The sequence below is a fragment of the Mercenaria mercenaria genome, chromosome 1, assembly GCF_021730395.1.
Source record: "Mercenaria mercenaria strain notata chromosome 1, MADL_Memer_1, whole genome shotgun sequence".
NCBI lineage: Eukaryota > Metazoa > Mollusca > Bivalvia > Venerida > Veneridae > Mercenaria > Mercenaria mercenaria.
Genome location: NC_069361.1, coordinates 12,742,610 through 12,769,645, shown reverse-complemented (window position 1 = coordinate 12,769,645; position 27,036 = coordinate 12,742,610). Strand labels below are relative to the sequence as shown.

The following is a 27,036-nucleotide window of genomic DNA, read 5'->3' as shown; positions in this document are numbered from 1 at the left end:
GAAACCTACGTTGAGTTTGAATATAGGTTATCTGGGGTCAAAAACCAGGTCACCCGGTCAAATAAAAGAAAAACCTTGTGTACCTGATAGGGGCTGCATTTTACACTGGATATTCATAGAATTTAGTCAGAATAATTGCCTTGATGAAATCTAGGTCAAGTTAGAATATAGGTCATCTGTGGTCAAAACCTCGGTCACTGTGTCAAATCAAAGAAAAACCTTGTGTATACAATAGGGACTGCATTTTACACTGGATCTTCATGAAATTAAGTCCTGAAACCTAAGTTATGTACGAACATGGGCCACCTGGGGTCAAAAACTCGGTCACTAGGTCATATCAAAGAAAAACATCGTGTATGCAACAGGAACTGCATTTTACACCCAATCTTCAGGAAATTTGATTTAAATGTGTCGAGATGAAATCTAGGTCAAGTTCGAATATGGGTCATCTGGGTTCAAGAACTAGGTCACCCGGTCAAATCAAAGAAAAATCTTTTGTACGCACTAGGGGCTGCATTTTACACCAGATATTCATAACATTTAGTCAGAATGACTGCCTTGATGAAATCTAGGTCGGGTTTGAATATGGGTAATCTTGGGTCAAAAACTAGGTCACTAGGTCAAATCAAAGAAATTACTTGTTTACACTTAAGAGACCACATTTTTGGTCCAATCTTAATGAAAATTGGTCAGAATATTTGTTTCCATGAAATCAATAGGTCAAACATGTTTACATTGTTATGGTGTGTTTCTCAGGTGAGTGACCTAGGGCCATCTTGGCCCTCTTGTCTTAGATTTTGTTGTATAGCTGTCTGTTTATGTAGAGAAAATGTTACCATAAGTTTGATATGATTTCAGGTGGGAGTTAGACAGCTCACACAGGGAGGAACAAGAGAAAATTGAAGAACTAAAGTAGGTTACTAGGAGTAACAGCTTTATGTAACAGTATACTCACACATTAACATAATCTCACTAACATACTAATATATATCATTATTCATTGTATCCTTTATACTTCATCATCATCATCATCATAGAATATTTCATTGTTAGCTCAGCTGTTTGAAGAAAAGGTAGAGCTGTTGCACTCACCCATTCGTCAGCATCTGGGCTTTGCCGAATTTTGATAAGTTCTTTATATGTAAAGTGGTTTCTCTCTAACATCTAGTGGGAATAGATTGAAGTTACACACACTATCTGACAAACAGTGTGCAGGTTTCTTAATTCCTTTTTGCTTTTTCGCAAAGATAAGGCCCTGATTTAGACTTAGCAGTTCTTGTTCTCCAACTTTTTGTATATGCATTTTGATAATGTGCTTGACATTTTCTCGCCATTTGATGTTATTTTGCCAGTTTAATGTCCCATCTATTGTTTATATTTGTATGTGAATTATCCTGATGAAGGTGTTAGCTGAAATATTGATGCAATAAATTACTATACACAAAACTTATATACATGTTGTTGTTGAAATACCTTCTACTATATCTGAGATTACAAGACCTATATTGAGAGTAAAGTCTGGTAAAGCTTCTGGTTTTGGCAGTATTCCTAGTGATCTTTTGAAGAAAAATTGTTCAATTTCTGTCTTGCATATTTTGTATAATGCCTGTTTTGAAAAAGGAATTATCCCTTTAGATTGGGGTAAGGTAGTCATTAACCCAATACCAAAAGCAAACATTTTCGAATCCTTTTGATCCACTTTCATACATATTGCCTTATGGCACAGAGTTTTGTTGGACTCGGGTTTTATCTATAGAAACCCACCATTTAGTTATATGACTTCAGATGTCAGATCAAGGTGTTGGAAGATCGCTACCATGCTGAGGAGGAAGAACGTATCAACAAACAGGTTTCCATGGAAATAGAGTTGGAGAAAAAACAGAATCAGCTCAACAAGGCATACAAAGAGCTAGAAAAAGTCCAAACTGAGGTCTTACAGGTATTTTCTTTACTTCCTATCTGTGTAAGTAGTGTCTAGGCCTTTATATCTATATTAAATAATTATGTGACAAAAAATAAAGGAAAAATATGTAGTATTTAAAGACTTAAATCACATCTCATGAAGAGATTCATTCAAACTGAATCTGTTATTATTTTGCATGGTTGCATACTCGGCTTCCAAATAATCTTCTGACAGATTTTATTGTAAGGACTCCTTATACCATTTCATGTACCGGTATATAATATGCAGTGATATGTTAAAATAAAATTTATCTTGTACATGTATATGGAAATGAAAATATATTTCTGAATGTTAAATTATGCTAGTATATTTTGTGTTTGCATGGTAATGTCATTTGATTGATGGATGCATAATTTGATTGTAACAGATATTTTTTAAAGTCTTTGTTATGTGCAGCTATGACTAGCTGTTTTGTGGAATGTAAAAGAATGTGTATTTGTAGTTTACTGGCAGCCATGACCATATGATTTCTTTTTCTTATTTTCTCTAGGGGGAATTATACATTAATTTTATCTATTCAAAAAGCAATGATACCAGAAAGCCTTGTATTAAAGAAGATACCTGATAGTATGATTTCTAGTGAAGAACAATTTTTCCACTGAGTCATGCAGACAAAAATCTTTACACTGTGATAATTTTTACACCATTTGGTGAATATTGCTTTGTTGTACCCCCCGACAACAAAGTTGTAAGGGGGGGTATACTGGTTTCAGGTTGTCTGTCTGTCCGTCTGTCTGTCTGTCCCTCTGGTCGTCTGTCCGTAGACGCAATCTTGTGCGCACCATCTCTCCTTATCCCCTTGACAGAATTTAATGAAACTTCACACAAGTGATCAGTACCAACAGTAGTTGTGCATGGGGCATGTTAGGTTCTTTTAGAAAAAAATTTTTCAGAGTTATGGGACTTTGTTTTTTTGTGACTATACTATATACATAGACACAATCTTGTGTGCACCATCTCTCCTCATTCCCTGGACACAATTTAATGAAACTTCACACAAGTGATCAGTACCAACAGTAGTTGTGCATGGGGCATGTTAGGTTCTTTTAGAAAAAAAATTGCAGAGTTATGGGACTTTGTTTTTTTGTTACTATAATATATACATAGACACAATCTTGTGCGCAGCATCTCTCCTCATCCCCTTGACACAATTTAATGAAACTTCACACAACGGCAAAGCCAAGATAAATGGGCACTTTCATATTCCCCTGTGTTATATGTTGATTTCTGACAACATTTAAGGAATACAATATCATCTTATTCTTTTTTAAAAAGATATTGACCATTTATTTAATTACTATTTTAGTTTGTTACAGTTTTTATTTCAAGTTTTCAAACTTCAACTGACCTTCAGGTAAGACATATTTTTTACAGATTTGAAATTGGTCCGAAAATATTCAAGATATTTGTAAGTAACTAAATCCATCACTTCGTTATGCGTTGATGGTTTTTACCTGCTCTGTTTCTACAAAGGGAATACCAAAGTTATTCTTTGAACTGGCAGATATAATCATTATGATCATGAAAAAGAAACACATTTGCCAGCATCTAAAAGCAAGATATTGATTTGCACTACATTATTTTCTGAAAAATGATAGCTGAATCTTGACATTTTTATGTAGAGTCCGTAGCCCCATTTTCAACAGTGTACCACTTGCACAAAAACAAGAGCAATATAAAAATGAACCCTTTGATTATTTTCGGGTTATCCCACATACTAACTACAGAAAAGACATTTCTTCAGAGAAGAAGCAGAAAAAAGTTTTGAACAAAAATTGGTTGTCCGTAGCCCTGTAGAGTCCGTAGCCCCACCATATTCATGCAACTAAATCAGAATTTTTTATGCAATAATCATATCTAATACTAATATTTTTTCTCATTTATGATATAACAAAAGAGCTTCATTCTTTCAAACATCTAAGGTGTTGATAGTAAACAGTATAATGGGAAAAAAGATATAATTGTAATAAATTAATTACATTTTTGCCAATTTCCAACACTAATCTTACAGATCTAATGCATATTGATGTTTGTTTAGTATCATAAAGTACGGTTAAGGATACACTGTATCAGACTTATAATAAAAATTGTATTAACAAAGTATTAATTATACAAGTTAAAATGTTATACAAGGGGCCTACGGACTCTACACTTCTATAACGAGTCCCGTTTCTGTTACATTTACCAGTCTATTTCCAGATAATGTAAAGAAACAAACATATCAAACATGAGACCTGTAACAAGGAACCAAATAGCTGAAGAAAGCAATTTTTTGCATAATTTTATGACTGTTGACTGAAGCAGGGATGAAACATGTTGTGTAGAGTCCGTAGCCCTATATTAGTCTATATTTTAAATATGCAACCATTCTATATTTGAATTCAGGAACTTCTTTTCTAGTTTTAAACATGTTTTATTTAAGAAATATTTATAGCAAAACAGTGCTTTATCACTATTTATACAAGATGGGCGGTTATACGTCGAACATATTAATTTTACGAGGGCACAGCCCAAGTGAAATTATTCGGACGACGTATAACGCCGAGTGTATAAATAGTGATATTGATAAAGCACTGTTTTGCTATAAATTATTTCGATTCTAATAATTTCTTTATTGTAAAAATTATATCAAATATAATCATAATGGAACTGTTTCTTCGTGCAAGCATGGCGCCAAAAGTAGGTCTTTGTTTATACATGCCAGGACCAGAAATGGTAATAAGTCTTGCGGTAGAGTTCTATTCGGATGAAAATTATTGTGAATTATTCAGCAAAGCGAATAACTAAGTATGTTTGTAAATTAATCAACGCATTTGTGCAATGTGACATTTTGTTTAAAACATATTATTAAATTAAATATTTCATGACATCTGAAAGTGCTATTTCTTGATGGGTACACGGCGCTAAATATCACATTGACGAGACGTCAACATAATATCGTTGTGATGATTAAAGCATTGTTAGTCATATTAGAATGTGATTAATCTTCCTGTTAAAACCAAAAGTGAGGTACACTGACACATTTCAATGATTTGTTCATGTTCTTTTTATGATGAAACAGTTTGTTCACTTGTGTCTTTACAAAGTTTAAATAATCAAAATGCAAAAAAAAAAAAGAAATAAAATAAAATTGTTAGTTAATAATGCCCTTAAATGCCCTAAGAATTATAAGACTGTCAGAAAATATCACTACCGTAATTCTGGAAACTGACTATGAAATATTATACTGCTGCAACTATTTTACTAGTAACCATATATGGATGTAGAGTCCGTAGGCCTTGATATCAATTTGTATTGGGTTCTGTATCAGAAAAGTGTTTAAAGTTATTATCTGAAACCTTTAGTTCAATTTATATACATATTTCTTAATAGGTTTCAAGGAAGCTTGCCATACTCTTCTTAGTTTTCTGTTCAGAATGTAAAATGGAAGGCAGTGCATGTTGTCTCATTTGATGGTACTTTGATATCCAGCTCTGGATATATTATGAAATTCATAAAATCAACTTTATATTCCATAAAGCAATATTGAAAACATCTTAATGCAACTATTTAACTTATTTTCAACACCATGAATAACTTTTTCTGTGTTATCTAGGTATGTTATGCTTTGGCATGTAGAGTCCGTAGGCCCTAAGAGATGTGGTTCCTTGAGCATCCGTAACTTTTTTATTTCGCATAATTGAAGAAAACCCTGATAGATTCTTGTGCTCAAAGGATGTACCTTGAAATCACATGATAAGATATGAAATTTTGATTGAGTTTAAAATTCACCATATGTGCAACATCAGGGGTACCCTTTATCTTGGCTATGCCGACAAGTGATCAGTAACAACAGTAGTTGTGCATGGGGCATGTTAGGTTCTTTCAGAAAAAAAAATTCCAGAGTTATGGGACTTTGTTTTTTTGTTACTATACTATAGACATAGACACAATCTTGTGCGCACCATCTCTCCTCATCCCCTTGACACAATTTAATGAAACTTCACACAACTGATCAGTAACAACAGTAGTTGTGCATGGGGCATGTTAGGTTCTTTCAGCGACAAAAATTGCAGAGTTATGGGACTTTGTTTCTTGTTAACATACTATGTACATACAGTCTTCATATGCAATCTTGTGTGTGCCTAATCTACCAAACCCTTAAACACAATTTAATGAAACTTCACACAAGTGATCAGTACCAACCCTAGTTGTGCATGGGGCATGTTACATTCTTTTAGATAAATATTCTGCATAGTTATGGGACTTTGTTTTTTGTTACTATACTGTATACATACAGTCTATATACATACAGTCCACATAATTATGCAGTCTTGTGTGTGTCAAATTGCACTGTACTGTGTCAGTGCATGCGGGGGGTACATTCATCACCTTTAGTGATAGCTCTAGTTTATATCTGTCAGTTGGTCTGCCAGTTGGCTTCCAACAATAACTGAAGACCACTTTAGTCTATGACTGTCAAACAACATAGGAGGGTTGTCTGTACTGGTTAACCTGTTGGATTTTGATCAATAATTTTTAAAAATGTGAGAGCATATTGCTGTCCAACTTCATAGGATGATTGTGTGTCAACCATAGATGGTCCCATCTGTTTTCTTAATTGGAGGATTGAAGGTCAAGGTCACAGAGACTTTGTGTGGGTCAAAATGGTTTCTGATCAGTAACGGTCAAGGTCACAGAGACTTTGTGGATCAAAATGGTTTCTGATCAGTAACGGTCAAGGTCACAGAGACTTTGTGGATCAAAATGGTTTCTGATCAGTAATGGTCAAGGTCACAGAGACTTTGTGGATCAAAATGGTTTCTGATCAGTAACGGTCAAGGTCACAGAGACTTTGTGGATCAAAATGGTTTCTGATCAATAAGTGTAGAAAGAATAGGCCTAGAGTACAGGAAGATTGTCTGTGATTAATATGTGGCCTCTATAATTTATGGGATCAGAGGAAAAAGTCAATAGTTATGAGCCTCCAAACAGTTTCCATTAAACAGCTTTATGACACGTTGACTAATGTTTGTCAGACATTATATGGTATGGTGATTACCTATGGTCAGTTTAGAATCAGTAAGTCAATGCTCAAGATGATTGTGACTTTGAAACACAAACATTGCTAGTCTGTAATTAGGCACAGTTTGCTGCCAAAGGTCAGTAAATAACCTCTTGTTTTCAAGGTCTGTTAATATTAAAGGTCAAAACCATAAGTTTGTGTACTAGCAATTGCTTTGTCACATAGTTTACACAGCAAGTTGCAGGGGGAGTATGTATGTAACAAACAGCATATGTTTACTAAGACAAAGAAGAAATCATGCTTCTATGTGACATAGTATCCATTTTGATTAACCTTTATTGTTCCTATACTTCAGCATCTGATTTTATGTACTTAAAACTTATTACAGAATTAAGATTTGTCCTAAACAGCTTATGTCCAGTTTCACATAAATACAGTGTACACCAAGTAGCATAGAACTCTTCCTGTGAATTCCTCTATATTTATCCATACTTTTATTTTATCCCCAGGCACACCAGTTTGATCATATACCCATTAAACTACCAAAGGTACCATATTTCTGCTTTTATTTCCGTTAACTTTTAAAGGGGCTGTCCTCCAGATTAATATCAAAATATTTTGAAAACATAGAAGTATTTATTTAAGCTGATATTTTATGATTGTGATAAAAAGTCAAGCTTAATTTCTGTGACATGATATTTTTATACTGGGACCAATTCTTTTGAGAGCTTTCCTTTTTATTTTGCATACTATACAAATGTTTTATATGAAATACTGCCTACAACTCACTGAATCACCCTTGTTCACTTTTAATTTATAATAATAAAAAAAAGTTGTCTATAGATTTTGAATCATGCTTGGTCACTTTTTATTTATGATAATTGACAAATAATGATTATTTTACCAAATTAAAGTAGTCTCTTAATTTTGAATCACACTTGTTCACTTTTTATTTACGACAATTAACAAATAAAAGTACTCGTTAAATTTTGAAAAAGTTTAGATAAATTTGGAGGAATGCCCCTTTAATCTATTAACTGTATTTTATTAGCGGAATAAAGATGCTTAGTTGCTAACATTTTGTTACTTAATTAGTTTGAAGTAATTATATAACATGGAATGTTTTAACAGTAATTATGTAGCTATTTGTTATACCCCCACCAAACATGTTTGTTATACCCCCACCAAACATGTTTGAGGGGGGTATATAGGAGTCAGTTTTGTCACGTCCCGTCGTGTCCCGTCCCGTCCCGTCGCGTCCCGAAATCTATTATCTCAGTTATTACCAAATAGATTTGATTCAAACTTAAAATACATGTTCCACCTTATCACCCATATCATGTGACACAAGGTGCATAACTCTTGACACCAAGTTTTCATGAATTATGTCCCCTTATACTTAGAATTTAAGGTTAATTTTGTTGTATTTTCACTATATCTCAGTTATTACTAAATGGATTTGATTCAAACTTAAAATAGATGTTCCACCTCATCACCCACATCATGTGACATAAGGTGCATAACTCTGACACCATTTTTTTATGAATTATGCCCCTTTTTACTTAGAATTTAAGGTTGATTTTGATGTATTTTCACTTTATCTCAGTTACTACTGAATGGATTTGATTCAAACTTAAATAGATGTTCCACTCATCACCCACATCATGTGCCCACATCATGTGACACAAGGTGCATAACTCTTACACCAAGTTTTTCATGAATTATGTCCCCTTTTACTTAGAATTTAAGGTTAATTTTGTTGTATTTTCACTATATCTCAGTTATTACTAAATGGATTTGATTCAAACTTAAAATAGTTGTTCCACTCATCACCAGATGATGTGTCATAAGGTGCTTAACTCTGACATAAATTTTTTATGAATTATGTCCCCTTTTACTTTAAATTTAAGGTTGATTTTGATGTATTTTCACTATATCTCAATTATTACAAAATGGATTTGATTCAAACTTAAAATAGATGTTCCACCTCATCACCCACATCATGTGACACAAGGTGCATAACTCTGACACCAATTTTTCATGAATTATGCCCTTTTTACTTAGAATTTAAGGTTAATTTTGATGTATTTTCACTATATCTCAATTACTACTGAATGGATTTGATTCAGACTTAAAATAGATGTTCCACCTCATCCCACATCATGTGACACAAGGTGCATAACTCTGACACTATTTTTCTTGAATTGTGTCCCCTTTTACCTAGAATTTAAGGTTAATTTTGATGTATTTTCACTATATCTCATTCTGATTGGCTTAGAGCCAAAGGGAAGTAACCTTTTTAGCTCATCTGATTTTTGAAAAAAAATGATGAGTTATTGTCATCACTTGAGCGGTTGTCGGCGTCGGCGTCGGCTGGTTAAGTTTTATGTTTAGGTCAGCTTTTCTCCTAAACTATCAAAGCTTTTGCTTTGAAACTTGGAAGACTTGTTCACCATCATAAGCTGACCCTGTATAGCAAGAAACATAACTCCATCTTGCTTTTTGCAAGATTTATGGCCCCTTTTGTACTTAGAAAATATCAGATTTCTTGGTTAAGTTTTATGTTTAGGTCAACTTTTCTCCTAAACTATCAAAGCTATTGCTTTGAAACTTGGAATACTTGTTCACCATCATAAGCAGACCCTGTACATCAAGAAACATAACTCCATCTTGCTTTTTGCAAGAATTATTGCCCCTTTTGGACTTAGAAAATCAGTTTTCTTGGTTAAGTTTTATGTTTAGGTCAGCTTTTATCCTAAACTATCAAAGCTATTGCTTTGAAACTTGCAACACTTGTTCACCATCATAAGCTGACCCTGTACAGCAAGAAACATAACTCCATCCTGCTTTTTGCAAGATTTATGGCCCTTTTGGACTTAGAAAATATCAGATTTCTTGGTTAAGTTTTATGTTTAGGTCAACTTTTTCTCTTAAACTATCAAAGCTATTGCTTTGAAACTTGCAACACTTGTTCACCATCATAAGCTGACCTGTACAGCAAGCAACATAACTCCATCCTGCTTTTTGCAATAATTATTGCCCTTTTGGACTTAGAAAATCATTTTCTTGGTTGAGTATTATGTTTAAGGCAACTTTTCTCATAAACTATCAAAGCTATTGCTTTAAAACTTGCAACAGTTTTTCACAATCATAAGTGGACACTGTACATCAAGAAACATAACTCTATCCTGCTTTTTGCAAGAATGATGGCCCTTTTTAGACTTAGAAAATCATGGGTAGGACAATATTTCTATTATACAAAAAAAAATCAGATGAGCGTCAGCACCCGCAAGGCGGTGCTCTTGTTTTAACCTTTGTACTGAGTTTCTTCCCCTTAAATTCCAGGAATTAGTCTATTTTTAGAAATCCTATTTTTAGATTTTCAATATTTTAGGTATTTTTCTAACTTTTTTATTATAAGTCCTATGTAAAAAATAAAAACATTTTTCCGTGGTAACATGGGTCGGTAAGACACTTTTTTGTATTCACTTTTAGTGTAGCTCTTATATCAGAGATTTAGTATATTTACTAGTATTACTATACTAGTATTATACTAGTATTACTTATATGTGGAAGCCCAGGATGAAGTACTCCAAAGAATTTTTAAGATTCCTTATGGTTGCCATTCTTCTGTGACAAGACCGTATGGTGGGGGTATGAGTCACTCCTGTGACAGTTCTAGTTTGGTTTGTTTTCCAAAAATAGTGGCAGCATCTTGTAACATTCTAGTGATTGAAGTCAAAGTATGAAAATATTACGTACAGTAGATGTTGGTATTATGAAGTGTGTTAAATTTCTTTCTAAAGAGATGTGTCATATTCATGATGCTCTTGAATTAATATTTCCTTTTACAAACAGAAACACACCTGATAAAAGATACCACAATCTTCTGTATGTTAGGTACACGCTTTATCATAAATCATAAAGCACCTTGAATGAGTACTAACTATATATGTATGTGTTACCAGGGTGCTCAGATAGATGACCTGTTGAAGAATTTAGATGTGAAGGAGAAGACACTGATAGAGACATGCAGACAGAATAGTGAAACTTTACATATAGTAAGTATATACAACTAAGTAGAAATAAAGTGTCTCCAGGACATCTGCTGCAACTTTGTAAGTAGAAAATCGTTATGGATTATATAGTTAACTTCCAGTGAAATGATCTAAATTTTAAATGCAAGGAATTGTATTTTTTTCCTGATTTCTTTGATATAAGCAATGTGAGCAATGATAAAATTATCTCTCTGTTCAGTTCACAGGTCTCCGTTGATAATAGGCTGTCAGATACCACAATCCAGACTATAATATGCTAGTCTCAGAGCCCTGTATTTTATCCTTTTGACAAGCCTTACATGTCTCAAATATCTCTCCCTGCTCTGTTCTAACATGTCTTAAGTTCTTTGGCAACTGCTTTATAACATTAACCTTTACCTTGCTAAATTTCTAAAATGGACTGGTCCAGCATTCAATTTGGACAGTACCGCTTATTTTTCAAAGGTTTGTTCACTGAAAATTTTCTGACTGAATAGCAAACAGTGTAGAATGTTGGATGTAGGATGGGCAGGCTGATCTTGGACTGCACTGGTCGCAAAGGCAAAATCACTTGCCACCAGCAGGCCAAAGGCTTAGTTTAAACTAATTTGTTTCAGCTAGATTGTGAGAAAGCTTGTAGCTTATTTGAATCACTCTTAAGTCTACTTCCTGAAAAAACCAGCACTGGTGTTATATGAGATGGCATAAACATGACCCTGTTTGGGCTCAAACCCACGACCTTCGGGTTGTTGGCCCAAACCTTAACCACAAGACCACACCTCCATTCTAACATTTGCCTACTAATGTTACATAATTTATATTTCTAGAAAATGGAGACACTGAGAAGTGACAATGAAGTCCACAAACAGAGTGTACAAGCTCAGATAACTCTGCTTGATGACAGGTGTAGACTCAAAGACAATGAGATCCAACTGCTCGATGATGAACTTTTGGTAAAAGAACAGGCAGCAAAAGAACAAGATAAGGAGGTACAAAAACTAAGCTTAAGAACATATACGATGGCTTTTCAAAAATATGTTAGACATCTTTCTGTCAAAAGCCGCATATAGAGCAATGTGGAATATATCATTGTTATTCGGAATCATTCTTAACTTGGACTTACATTTTCTGTAAATGCAAAATTGCATACGATGATTGCCTATGGTCCGTAGATTACCTGTTTCTGGGTAAGTAGGTCAAAGGTAATGATCACAGTATAAGGCTCTCTGATCAGCAGTTTCATAATACTTTGACCTGGTATGTAAAATAGTCTTTGAATGATTGCCCTTCATTGGTACTTATGGGTCATTAGGTCAAAGGTCAAGGTTTAGCTTCTGGCTGAAAACAACATGCAGACTTACATTATTGGCATATATCATTTTATTATACCTCACATAAATGTCCAATGCAAATTTCCCATCAGTTTAACTTGAATAATATATCATATTCCCCAGTGATTTTATATCACATGCGCAAAATCATTATTTTCAATTTCTGCGCAGGTGATATGATCCAAAATTTCATATCACATGCGCAACAGTGTTATTTTGTTTTTCTGCGCATGTGATATTATTTTTTCATATCACCCGTTGAGAGATTGATACTTCTGCATTGATTAAAAGAGTGAGTCGATAAATTTTCAGACGAGGTGCTTATATAATTATACTTTAGGATTAAATTACCCTTTTCTGCTGCTCTTGCATGTGCGAACACAGCCGAATTTTGTTTTCATGCTACGTGCAAAATATTTCGAAAACAATTTTTCATCAAATATTGAATCGAAACTACTATAATAAGTTTGGAAATGATCTTAGAAAATGAGCGCTCACTCTTACATGTTTCGTTTAAAAAAAAAAAGAAAGTTTATATTAGAATAAATATAGTATGTAAACGTCTCGATTAAATCTATCAAAAAAGTCTTATTACATGGCAAAGTCGCCACAAATTATAAGTGCTAACAAGAAAAGACTTTTTAATTCTGTCTTCTTTATTAGGTTAGTAATTATTCTTTAATGTTAAATAAATTACTATGTTGATTTTCCAGTAAATGCTTTGACCCTTATAATCTTTCGGTATAATAAAATAAATATTGCATTCCTGAGAGGGTGATATAAAAAATGTTCACCGCTCGAAATATGAATATAGACCTCGGCTGGCGCCTCGGTCAGTATTCATATACCTCGCGGTGAACATTTTTCATATCACCCTCTCAGGAATGCAATATTTATATAATGTTTTACAAGCAGCTCTTGTTGTTACATATTCTCCTATAATACTTTTTTTTTTAAAAGTAATATTGTTTTTTTGTTTGTTTACTTTTTCACAGGATCAGAAAGTAATTGATGCAGAACAAAAGCAACTTGACAAAATGAAGAAAGACTTTGAGATCATCTTTCATGAACAGTTGGAGGAGAATGAATCTTTGAAAGAGAAATTTCAAGAAATTGAAATGGAAGTAAATCAACTGCAATCTCAATTTGACAAAAAAGAATCTGAAATGAAGGAGAGATGGAAGAAGAATGTGGATGAGATTGCTAATGAGAATCATGAAATTGAAGAAGCTTGGAATGATCTGAAAGACCAGGAAAAGGAATATGACGAATGTTTGAAATCAGAAACATTGACTGAAAAAGAGAGGAGAGATATTGAAATAGAAAAGGAACAACTTGAAGAAGCGAAAAGTCTTCTGAAACTTGAAGAAGAGAAAGTAGCAACTAAAGAAAGAAAAATTCTTGATGCAATTGAAGTGGAAATGGACAGATGGGAACAATATAAAAAAGAAGAACAGAATAAGGTTGATAGAATGAAGAAAGATGTAGCAAAAGAGGCTAAAAGTAAAGAATTAGATTCCCTTAGTAGTAAAATAGAAGAAATGGAAACAAATATTTCAGATATGGTTAGTGATTTAAAAAAGCAAAATGTTGTGTTAAAAGAGTTTGAAAAAGACATTGACACAAAAAAGTCACAATTTTTGGATGAAAAAGAGGATATTATAAGAGAAAAGAATGATTTAAGTAGCTCACAGTGTAGGGCTGTGATAAAACTGGAACAGGAGATTATATCAATAAATGAAGAATTAAATTCTGTAGAGGAAAATCTCAGTGAACAATTGAAGGAGATTCAGGAAGAAAGGAAAAGGTAGGTGAAAATCTAGTCCAACTTGCATTGTAATTTTCACTTTCATTTCATTTCAGTGTGATATTACGTCCAACTCAGTCATGTATGAAAACCCAAATAATCATTAGTACATGTAATTCACAGTCAAACAATAATTGTAAGCACAATAACATAAGACATGAGTAAAAGCTTTTAATTTGCTGAAGGTAATGTATTTATCTTGTGGGTAGATAAGTGGTTTTAGCTTATTCCACATAAAACCTGCAGGAAAAAAAACAGCCATTGAGTATATATACATGAACATATGGCATTTAGCACAATGCAGAAATGGAGTTTGATCTGTCCACTAAAATAGTTTCTGTATTTAAATGTTGTCAGTAAAAAATAGTTCCGTATAAAATATAACTACAATTGCACCAAATTTGAATGCACTTTGAATTTGCCTGACACGTTGTGTTTTCTGAATACTTTGTCCATGTACTACAAAATGCTCACGATGTGACATATCATGTGTTGCACAAAACCATGCACAAGAGAAAATTTGCTATTCTGAAATATTTTTCTTTTTGTCATTAAATCATCAGTGTATTAACAATCATTTCTGGAAGGCTAAAGTACCTCAGTTACGCAGAATTTTAAAAGTGGTTGCTTGTGACTTTGGGAATGGACTGGGAAGGGAGGTAACTAGAGTCATGGATTGGGTCTGGTGAAAATCCATCATGATATGACAGTTTTGTATTTAACTTGATTCTGCTAAACTTAATATGTAAAGTGGATATTTCTTTTGTTAGTGTGTGATTGAACTTCCTATTTTTATCATGCAGTACCTTGACCATCGTTTAACTGTATTTTAGCTTGCTGTTACTGAAGAAGTCTCAGAGTATGGCTGACTCGGGTATAGGAGATCTGGATGAACAATTACAGCAGGTTGAGATGACCGATGAAGATCAACAAAAGATAGAACAAAAGAGAAAGGTATTTTACTGAACACATCCAACTGTTTTTCATACACATTTAACTCCGATTCTCAGCCTGCCTGGTTTGCTAAGCAGATAGAGCACTGGACTGTGTCTCAATAGACCTTGAATTTGATTCGTGGGAGAGAAGGAATGTTTTATTTGATTTTCTGATGCCTTTTGGGAAGTTGTCAGCTATATGTGGAGAATGGAGAACAAGTCAGTACTGATGTACAGAATCCAGGATGTTGATACTGGTTCAGTTAGCTAGCTGCCTTTACACAGCTGAAATACTGTTTTAAAATTAGTGTTAAATCCATGTGAGTCAAACAAATGGGTTCCTTCAGATTCTGAAATATGGAATAAAGAAAAATCTGCATTTTCATCTTTTTGAAATACTGTTCCTTTTGAAAGTTTCTTTACTTATGATATGTTTAAGTGTAAGAGGCACACATTATCTAATAATAGCTGGCATTTCTGGAAAGAAGAGATGCATGTTTTTTTTATTACTTATTGACTCAAATTCAATTTCCAGATACTTCTAAGAAAAGATGACCTATATTTATTTGATGTTGAATTAATTTGTAAGTATTTTATTTTCTCCTCTCTATAAGGAGCTTGAAGATTTGCAGGCAGCAGTTGATAGAGCCCAGGAAGCATTGGAGGAGAAAGTGCGGGGCTTTGACCAGGCACGAGATTACGAGCTAGATATTATAGAACTGGAGAAAGATAACCTTCAGGAGAGAGTCAGACAAGACAGGTAAGTAAGAAAATATGAAGTTTCTTCTTGAGAATAGCAGATTACCATGTAATAACATATAATAAAACAGTGATGTAAGTTGAAGACTTTGCCTGAATGTTTATTCTTAACAAAAACTTTAGTCATGTTTACCACTTAGTAAGCTGTTTACAACAGACATAAGTATAGTTGGTCTAATAATGCATATTTGGGTTCAGAAAATAGACCTCAGTTTCCACTTCTGCCATGCTCAATTGAGCAACTAAATAAGGTTTACTGTAGTTTATCAAGTGATATTTCAAGATTCTAAATTTGATATTTTAAGTTTTCTGATAGGTGCAGCAGTTTTTCAATTATATATTACAATGTATATTCCAAAAAGATGCCCATCTGGAATTAAAAAAATGCTTTAAATCCCACATAAAGTAGAAAACTGAACTAAAGAAATAATTATTAGAGCAGTTTGTTAAGATATTGGATTGTATTTCAGGATAAATGCATTAGTAGAACAGGAGGTGAAGAGAAGGATGTTTGAAGAGAAAATTCAGAGGGAACAAAAGCGTCAGCTAGAACGAGACAAAGAAAAGAGAGAGAGAGAAGAAGAAATAAAACGTCTTAAAGATGCTCATCATAGAGAAATGAAACAGCTTAAAGCCAGATATGAAAAACGGTATGTATAAATAAAGAGAAACTGACAGGAAATTGTTTACACAAGACCTTTTTCAGGTAATTAATGAGCAGTTTTGCTAATTGTCAGCATAATTATGAAGGTTCGGGTATTTTGTTTTCTAATTTAAAATCGAAGTTTTTCAATCTTGGCATACCCATTTGGCTTTCAACAGATTCACATAGAAAAGTGAAATTTATGCAGTGTATTTGTGTATAGAATTTGAAACAATATATATTAATGAATCAGTTTGTCATGCTAAATGTATTTTGATGATTTGTTGAAGAATTTACATAAGAAAATAATGAGTAATTTCCTTCATTTTACAGAAGTGGATCAATAGGGAAGGGTATATCACCATCTCTGTCTAACCCTTACGCTACTGTTATGGTATGTATTTACATACTGTAGTGATTTTTTTTACATCTTTGCTTTTATATACCAGTTTGAAAACAAACTATACTTACCACCTTACAGCGATGTCCATCCATCCAAATTTCAGCAGCTTTTCCTTTGATTCCTGTCTGATGAGTTTTAATGGAGTTAAGGCCTTGCATGGGTGTTTGTCATATACATGTAGTCAGGGCTCCGGAAATTTTGAGAACTCTATCGGTCCGAAATGAAAATCATGACATTGGCACTACCCCACCCACCGTATTACCAATATACCATATTTGTTAAATGTGATAGAATAAAGAAATAAGTATGTCATGCATTAAAAATAATTTAACGGTCACCGTAAGTTACCATACAATGTAAACAGTCATTCAGTGTTATATGTGATCGTTACTTTGTTTAAATTTCGATGTTTTTCTGAGAAAATACTTGCAAGGATAAAAATGCCGAGGCATTGTTTTCTTGACACCGTGTACCTAACTAGTCTAAAAGCCAACACACGTGACTTCGGTACCACAGATACTTTGTGATGTTTCCACATTATTTGACGGAATTTTATAAAATACAATGCGTCAAAGTGATTTACTGGACACAAAGTCTCTGCCAAACATCCTCAGTATTTTCAGAGTACTCTGCCGCGGACCAAATGTGTACGTTATATGTGAACGCTGAGATCGAATTTCCCATGTGTATGATACCAAAAGGATACTTGGGTTGGCCGCGGATATTTCATTTCACAGGCATTGTACTTCAGTAAGCAAACTGCGTTTTATAAAGTTATATGTTCTCTAATGATGTAAACAAAATTTCATTCTGAAACGTTTTTAAGACTGATTTGATACGCTGGCCAGGTCCGCCACTCCGGTTTTCATTATCATTCGGGTTTGCAAATCTTTTTTTTTTTTTGTACAGTCGGGTTGCAAAGATGATTTTCTGCACTTGTTTCAACTGGACAGGCAAATGAATCATACAATTTTTACAAATCAAGTAATTATTAAAAAAAAAAAAATATTTATATCGGTTTCCCGTGTGATGTCTCATTAAATGCAATGACCATTTGTTTCTTTTTACCCATCTTCAAAATAAAGCAATCCGTCGGCTAATGATCTAAATAGAAGAAGTGTCAAAGCATTTGGATCCAGTCAGAAGCATTTGGAAACCAGTCAGAAATGTTTAACACATTGCAGTCAGCTGCCTGCAAACATTAAAGAATGTGCCGCGTGAGCACTGTTGTGTCACGAGCTAATTACGGACCGATTACCAAGGTGACAATCAGACCATTTGACACGTTTATTGATTATCTGAGGGTGTGACCAACAATTTCCTGCTTGGCAGGTGATCGTGTATTGAGATTTCAGACCGAAATTTATACTTTTTCTCCATTTTTACGGGACCAATTTTTTTCGTTTTTTCACTTTATGAATCGGTCTGAAAAGGCAAAAATCGGTCCAAAACCGACAAACCGGCAAATTTCCGGAGCCCTGCATGTAGTCATATTTTGCATGACTGGAGTTGCTCTAGACACTAACTTATTCCAAGTTTTGATTTTGGGTTTTCTTTTGTGTGAGAACTAACAAGAAGATGTATTTTATGTCATAAAGGAGAATTTGCAAAGAGTCACTGATAACCCAAGCTGATACATACACACAAAATTAAATTATTACAGTTTATTTCTTTTTGTACTTTTTAGCTCACTAGAATCGTTGGCTCAGGTTGACCTTGATCTTTTAGTGAATGTGAGTTCTATCTGCCAATGTCTCTGGCCTCAACATTTGAGCCGCGCCATGGGAAAACCAACATAGTGGCTTTGCGACAAGCATGGATCCAGACCAGCCTGCGCATCCGCACAGTTTGGTCAGGATCCATGCTGTTCGCTAACAGTTTCTATAATTGCAATAGGTATTGATAGCGAACAGCATGGATTCTGACCAGACTGCGCAGATGCGCAGGCTGGTCTGGATCCATGCTGGTCGCAAAGCAACTATGTTGGTTTTCCCATGGCGTGGCTCAAATTTTTTAGCTCGACTATTCGAAGAATAGTCTAGCTATTCTACTCACCCTGGCGTCGGCGTCGGCGTCACACCTTGGTTAAGTTTTTGCATGCAAGTACATACAGCTATCATTTAAAGGCATATAGCTTTGAAACTTATTTATTCTTTTTCTAGGTCAATTACCAACCTCACTGGGTCAAGTTCCATAACTCTAACATGTATTTTGAGCAAATTATGCCCCCTTTTGGACTTAGAAAATTCTGGTTAAAGTTTTACATGCAAGTTACTATCTCCAAAACTAATGCAGATATTGAATTGAAACTTCACATGTGTCTTCGGGGTTATAAAACTAGTTGATAGCACCAAGTCCCATAACTCTGACCTTCATTTTGGCCAAATTATGCCCCCTTTTGTACTTAGAAAATTTTGGTTAAAGTTTTGTGTGCAAGTACATACAGCTATTACTAAAAGGCATATAGATTTGAAACTTATTTTTTCTTTTTCTAGATCAATTACCTACCTCACTGGGTCAAGTCCCATAACTCTGACATGTATTTTGGCCAAATTATGCCCCCTTTTGGACTTAGAAAATTCTGGTTAAAGTTTTGCGTGCAAGTACATTCAGCTATTACTAAAAGGCATATTGATTTGAAACTTATTTTTTCTTTTTCTAGATCAATTACCTACCTCACTGGGCCAAGTGCCATAACTCTGACATGTATTTTGAGCAAATTATGCCCCCTTTTGGACTTAGAAAATCCTGGTTAAAGTTTTACATGCAAGTTACTATCTCCAAAACTAATGCAGATATTAAATTGAAACTTCACATGTGTCTTTGGGGTTATAAAACTAGTTGATAGAATCAAGTCCCATAACTCTGACATGTATTTTGGGCAAATTATGCCCCCTTTTGGACTTAGAAAATTTTGGTTAAAGTTTTGCGTGCAAGTACATACAGCTATTGCCAAAAGGCATATAGCTTTGAAACTTATTTATTCTTTTTCTAGGTCAGTTACCAACCTCACTGGGTCAAGTTCCATAACTCTTAACATGTATTTTGAGCAAATTATGCCCCCTTTTGGACTTAGAAAATTCTGGTTAAAGTTTTACATGCAAGTAACTATCTCCAAAACTAATGCAGATATGGAATTGAAACTTAACATGTTTCTTCGGGGTTATTAAACTAGTTTATAGCATCAAGTCCCATAACTCTGATATGCATTTTGGTCAAATTATGTCCTGTTTCGAACTTAAAACTCTTTTGATATTTAACATTTTGGGTAATAATTCCCTGCTTCTGTGACAATATTTCGAATAGTCGAGCTTGGCTGTCTTACGGACAGCTCTTGTTCTTTAAACAATTTTTCTGTCAAACTGCCTGGTGTATCTTCTCCAAATCTGGCATGTAGCATTTTTTATTTCTTCAACAGTTAATAAAGAATATTCCAAACTAGGGCAATCGTGGGTGTTACCCACCAAATGTTTGTCATCTTGTAAAAGTTACTTTGTGCAGCAAAAAGCAGAAATAGTTTCTGTGTAACCTGTCTCGCCTATGTTCAAATGGTTTCTGCCCATTGCACAAACAGGTCAACTGAATTTGATGAGCTATAAGGGGCCAGCTTAGACCTCTTGCTAACTTGAAAAAGTTGATTGTTTTGTGAATTTTTTTATAAAAGTGATGAATACAATGTTTTTCAGTCAGCTGATTCAGAAGGAGAAGTGCCTAGAAGAAAAAGTGTAAGTTTTATGATTGTCACTCCCTTGTACTGTAACATTTATCCAAATTGTAGTCCAGGAGACATGATAACAACTCCTTGTTTTATTTGTTTGTTGAAAGAAATATAGTTTTTCTGATACTTGTCAAATCTTTGAAAATTTAGACAGTATTTTATTTTGACAAAATGATACTGACTTTACATTAGATATGTTTGTTTGTTTTGGGTTTAACTCCATTTTAAACAATTCTGTAGTTATGTTATGGTGGACAGTTAACCTAACCATTGTACCTGGTACCAGTTCAAACTTGTTCTCTATAAGTAACTCCTAACTGTTGCACATGAAGCACAGGTGGAGCACGGATGATTTCAGACACAATGTCATTCTATCAGTCATCACAGGGAACATAGGCTTCACCTGGGGATCAAACTCACAACCCCATGGCTGTCCCAATTAGGCTAAGCGAGTGCACTGACTTTACATTAAAATGCTGGCAGCATAATTTTGTACATTTTTCATATTTAGTTTACTCTATAGTTAATGGTACATAATTTCTGATTACAGACTGGTAATTTAAGTAAATTTGAAGAGTCTCCAAAATCTATCATTATAACTATTCCAATGTACAGACTACAGTGTTACGGATCTGACAGTCACTATGAATACGAAGTCAAGGTAGGTCACTTTAAAAGTAATGCCATGAGTACTTACAAATTATATTTAGTTGGCCTTTCTAACTACACTGAACAATTGATTTAGAGTAGATGTTGAACAGATTGTTCTCCAGCATGAAACAAATTTCATGGCTTTTGTTACTTACCTGAAAGCTTCGAGGTATCCCTGGCCAAGTAGTTAAGGTATAAAAACTGCTTGCCCTTCACCCCACTGTGTTTTAAAGCCTTGCAAGATTTTTTTCCTATGATGAAGCTTTCAGCTTGATTTCACATGACCAGTGGTTTTACCCAGGTGAAAGAATTTCTGGAATCTTCCTCTTCTTAGTAGTATAAAAAGGGAAAATAATCCTTAAAAATTAATATGTGATTAAAACTGAACAAAACAAACCTAAAGATTAAATTGAAAGTTGATCAGGGCTGTTACACAACAAGAGGTATTGTACTACAACTACATGCTGCATTCATACTTTAGGTGATATTTGTATTTAAGTGTAAAATATACAATCTTCATAAACCTTTTACTTTAGATATTGCATTAAGTTTTACTGAAGTATATGTAGATATTTAAGTATACAATGTATTCATTGTAGATTGTGATTGGAGATGATGTATGGTCAGTTATGAGAAGATACAGCAAGTTCAGAGAGTTTCATATGGACATCAAGTCCAAAATTCCTGAGGTATGCATCTTTACTGGACTAAAACAACAAAAATATGGCATAAAGTAATTGCACAATCCATAATTCTGAGACACATTGACACTGTAGTTACCATACATATGAAAAATAACAGCACATCAGTACTTATCAAAGTTCTCAATTAAGTAAATGCCTCTGGACAACAAAACTAATAAAAAGATTTGGAAAATCTTTCTCTGCTTGTAGAAGACATGAACTCTGTAGCTAACATTATGGTATTCTTGATAACATTGATGTCCGATCCATTTAAAAGATATATATATAAATAGAGATATTTGACTCTTTAAGGTAGATTTATTGTTTCATGAGATATGTTTTTCTTACGAATGCCTAGATTGCAGGATAGACCTTTCAGTTTTAAATGTTATAGAAAAAATCTGACAAAATAGTTTCATAATTAGCACTAAATATGCATATTGAAATAACTATTAGGATTTTGATAACTATATTGATTGAGTGACTGTGTTTAAATGTAATGTTTGTAATGTTATTCTATTTACAGATAAATGCGTTGGTGTTTCCACCAAAGAAACTGTTTAGTAAAACAGAGAAAGTGGCAGCAGAGAGAAGAAGTCAACTTGAGGTGAGTTTTACAAAACTGATAGAAATAGCATGACTTAACCCTTTATCAAGCCGGACACAAATGATTCTGCCTTTGCAACCAGCGTAGATCATGATCAGCCTGTACACATAATCAGCCTGTGCAGTCTGATCAAGATCTGCACCATTTGCCATCCAGTCAGTATCTTTTTGGTAATCACCCCAAACAGTTATTGGCACTGCCCAAATTAAAAAAATGGACGTATTGGTTATAGAAATTTAGCAGGGTATGGGATAGGACATAAGTAGTTATCGCTGAAACTCTTTGTTTATTGCTCATAAACAACAGCTGTTATTTTAAGGTGACTTGGTTTCTGTAGAAAGATTTAGGACCAGTAATTATTTATTTATGGCTGTTTCTCTCATGATATGACACATTATTCCATATTACTCGACATAAAATAAGAACATGTACCATTCTTTGTCTTTTATTTATCTCATTGTTATACTGTTAAATGTTTTAAGATCATATAACACATTATGACGAACAAATGACTTAAAATACTTGATTTCTAAATTAATATATTCTACATCTGCTAAGGTAAATGCATCAATAGATCTGAGAAAAACATTGAAAAGTTAAGTTGGCATGTTTTTGGCCGCTCTATCTTCAAGCGAGAGGAGACCAGGCGCAAGCATGAGACAACACGCGATGCGATGACCCTAAAACCGCAGACGGCACCCAGCACACGGACCACACCCGAATGTATGACAGCAGACCTCAGCTCACCACGGCTCCGCACCAAAACGATGCACGAAGCAAGTCAAGAGCTGCTACCAAACACTCAGTGCTAGAAAGCTGTCTGATATATGTCTGTGCTAAAACAAGAACGACAATATTGGCATTATTGTCCACGAAAACGGCACGCGTTAAATATTCATGAGACAGCCCAATTCTTCAGCTAGTAAAACTAAAATACGGACTGACCGGGCCTACCACACAAAACACCAGCTGATGCACCCCAGACACACTTCACCTTGCAAGAAGCAACGCAACATAGGCACCACACAAACATTATAGTGAAGCATTACAGACAACGGAATGCAACCAGGGCCTCACCAGTACCATTGTGATGCATTACAGACACTTCATATCGCAAGAAAACAACGCAACATAGGCATTACCAACACTATAGTGAAGCACTACGGACAACGGAATGCAACTTGGGCCTCACCAGTACCATAGTGATACATTACAGACACAACCTAGGTTTCGCCAATACTGTAATTATTCACTATAGAAGCTTCACTACGCAAAAAAGCAAAGCAACCTAGGCATCACCAGAACCTATAGTGGTGCACTACAACCACTTCACAAGCAAGCAACGCAACGCAACGCAATGCAATCTAGGACTCGCCAGTACTATAAGGACGAAATCCTCAGTGACCCGAAGCAACTTCAGGTCAACCAACCTTAAATAGCAAGGTGCATCTTTTGCAATGAAAAACCTTTGGTGCACTGTTTAAGACAATAATGCCCTTGTGATAGGCCCGATAAAGGCAAACATAGCTTCACCAAACTGAGCGGACCGTGTCCATAACTGACAGACGACAACGCAAATTACACTGAACTGTTCCGAATAAAATTCATCACACCAAACGCATAGATATATCTCTAGTTCGGCGTCTACCGTATAAATCGCCACAAAACAAACACCCAACCGGTTATTGCTTAGCAATCTAATTAACTCGATATCTCGCCTGATCCCCTCAATTCAACATTATTTGAGCGACAGTCCTAACATTTAAGGTATAATTACCGATTCATAAAAATTACAAAACACATAAATAACTGCCAGTGAGCCTTATCTTTTATCTAGAAGCTAAGATATAAATGAAAATACCTAAGCTAAAGTAATACACAAGTTCATGTAATTTCTTTCCTATATATTCTTTTACAGAAAATGTCTTAAACATTAATTTAATTTCGATATCCTAAAAAAGCAGACAGCTCCAGTTAAAAACATTCTAACGAATGCTGTTATTTATCAACACAATACACCTGAATTCCATAAATCGGGAACTATCCAAAAGTTAATTTCCAGGAATTATCTATCTACGGTACTTTGAAGTTCCTTCGACTTGGCTTCTATCACAGAACATTCATTCGTAACTTCTTTGAGTATGATTATAATTGGGATATCGGAGACTTCACAGTGTACGTTGCACTAACAGCTCACTGACATCTTCAATAAACGCCATATAAGAAATCTGTACCCTGAAAGTATAATACAAAACGCAGCAAATCTGACACAAATTTCTCCAGAATGTCAGGTCTTTCACCAAAAAAACTAAGTTAACCATAAAAAACTACTGCATTAGCAACCTTAGGGGTGTGGCGGGAGGGTAAGTTTATCTTTACTGAACGACATGTAGAAGAACTGTAGATTCTGTCAGTGTATAATAACGGTCTATTCGCCCTTTCAGACGCAATTGTGAGAAATCTGCACGGGCTTTTTGCTTTTATATCGAACAACTGGCTGTGTTCTCGGCTCGCTGAACATGCACATCAGTACTGTATTAATAAAACGAGAACCAGTTCAACTGAATAATAAAGGCCGATTAATCCCGAATCCTTAGCAACTAACAAACATTTTAAGTCTCGAGGAATAATGAAATTATTTTAAGGAAATAATTTATATTATTCCATATTACTCGACATAAAATAAGAACATGTACCATTCTTTGTCTTTTATTTATCTCATTGTTATACTGTTAAATGTTTTAAGATCATATAACACATTATGACGAACAAATGACTTAAAATACTTGATTTCTAAATTAATATATTCTACATCTGCTAAGGTAAATGCATCAATAGATCTGAGAAAAACATTGAAAAGTTAAGTTGGCATGTTTTTGGCCGCTCTATCTTCAAGCGATAGGAGACCAGCGCAAGCATGAGACAACACGCGATGCGATGACCCCTAAAAACCGCAGACGGCACCCAGCACACGGACCACACCCGAATGTATGACAGCAGACCTCAGCTCACCACGGCTCCGCACCAAAACGATGCCACGAAGCAAGTCAAGAGCTGCTACCAAACACTCAGTGCTAGAAAGCTGTTTAACAAACACCATGCGTCCCGTCTCCTCTCGATTTATGATTTTTTCCGCCACAATAAATTTTGCAAAATTTATCCCCCAAAAAATCAACACAAAGAAATATTAGACATTTACAATTTCTATTAAGCATCTCTGTGACCGCGGCAAATCTCAAGTAAAATGCAATGAATTCCGCGCGAAAGAAATTATAGCGAACGCATAAAATATAGGTAAACATTCAATCCACACGGCAAGCCAACGCTGGAGTCGAAAATATCACGCGGTGTTACCGAAAGATACTGTAATTTTCTAATACGAATGATCAGTACGTATAGGAAAAACTAATTAAGCGTATTGATGCACTTATCCCTAATAGCATAAATCTGAACAACATTTTACCGGGAAAAAAGTTGCTGTGGCATAACACATTATAGTGTGATTTGGTTAACCGTAAAAATCTTGGGCAAACTAGATCTTAACAAAATAATTCGATGTTAGGTTATTTGTGACGTCAGAACTTCTGATCACAGTAAGTAGTCATGAAAAATTATTTGTTTTATTTGCGTGTATACATGGTAAAAGTACATACATAGTTTCAAATCCCAAAAATTCGTAATTTCGGATATTGTTTAATAGTTTACCTAAATCAATGAAGAATTGTATCAACTTTTGGCACACACAAGTTTTATTTGAATTTGTGTCCAAATTGTGAATAATTGTCATAAATTTAAACCTCTAGCATGTAAAGCGTCGGTAGCGATGAACATTTTCTCAGAAACTGCTTGAACTATTGGTCTTTTGAATGTTTGACTCGGGGGATATTGCCCATAAGAAAATAGTATCTTAATATTTCATAGAATCGCGTTAAATTAATGGAATTATGGGCAAGCTACACTGGTTTTGTTTTGTATTTTCAACAAAATAAATCCCCTTTCTGATTTGTCTTAGAATTTATTAAACGTATAAACCAAATACTGTCCGTAAAAGACAGGTCAGCCTCTTCTCTAAATACCGGATCCCACCGACGCTTGAATCTACCAGTACACTTAATTAATCTGAATAGGTCCTGCCAAAATAGGCTAATATGAAAACAACTATAAACATCCTTTATTCGTAGTTATAATAAATCTGCAATAAAACAGGTTTATGTCTACCGCCGCAAAAATGAATTTGATTCCGTATGACAACCCTGTAATAGATTACTTTAAAACACTCTCGTATAAAAACTAATGAAAATAATGCTCGTAAGGTATGATAAACTTTGATGAGAACCCTTACACTAAACCATACGTCATGAATAAACATGATGACGTATTCACTAAGTATAGGCTATACTTTTACCGGTTATAATTGTCGAAATATTTCAAATGCTTTTAAAAGCAGTGCTACACATTATCAGAGAATCGGTAGAGATTTCCGACCAATGAAAT

The 27,036-nt window shown here is 34.5% G+C and overlaps 1 protein-coding gene across 4 annotated transcripts in view; it reads left to right on the top strand.

Moving 5' to 3' along the window:
* LOC123544950 (kinesin-like protein KIF16B) overlaps positions 1–27,036 on the top strand; it is an 85,059-nt gene that overhangs the window by 46,419 nt on the left and 11,604 nt on the right. For 3 of the 4 annotated variants that reach the window (XM_045331128.2, XM_045331126.2, XM_045331125.2), the window contains 14 exons: positions 859–912; positions 1,786–1,939; positions 7,478–7,516; positions 10,937–11,029; positions 11,833–11,994; positions 13,332–14,143; positions 14,977–15,097; positions 15,693–15,838; positions 16,308–16,487; positions 16,814–16,874; positions 20,570–20,608; positions 21,152–21,262; positions 21,852–21,941; positions 22,462–22,542. In XM_045331128.2, coding sequence (XP_045187063.2) covers positions 859–912; positions 1,786–1,939; positions 7,478–7,516; positions 10,937–11,029; positions 11,833–11,994; positions 13,332–14,143; positions 14,977–15,097; positions 15,693–15,838; positions 16,308–16,487; positions 16,814–16,874; positions 20,570–20,608; positions 21,152–21,262; positions 21,852–21,941; positions 22,462–22,542 — 2,143 coding nt within the window. The remainder of the gene's footprint in view (positions 1–858; positions 913–1,785; positions 1,940–7,477; positions 7,517–10,936; positions 11,030–11,832; positions 11,995–13,331; positions 14,144–14,976; positions 15,098–15,692; positions 15,839–16,307; positions 16,488–16,813; positions 16,875–20,569; positions 20,609–21,151; positions 21,263–21,851; positions 21,942–22,461; positions 22,543–27,036) is intronic. The other variant, XM_045331127.2, reaches the window with a different exon arrangement.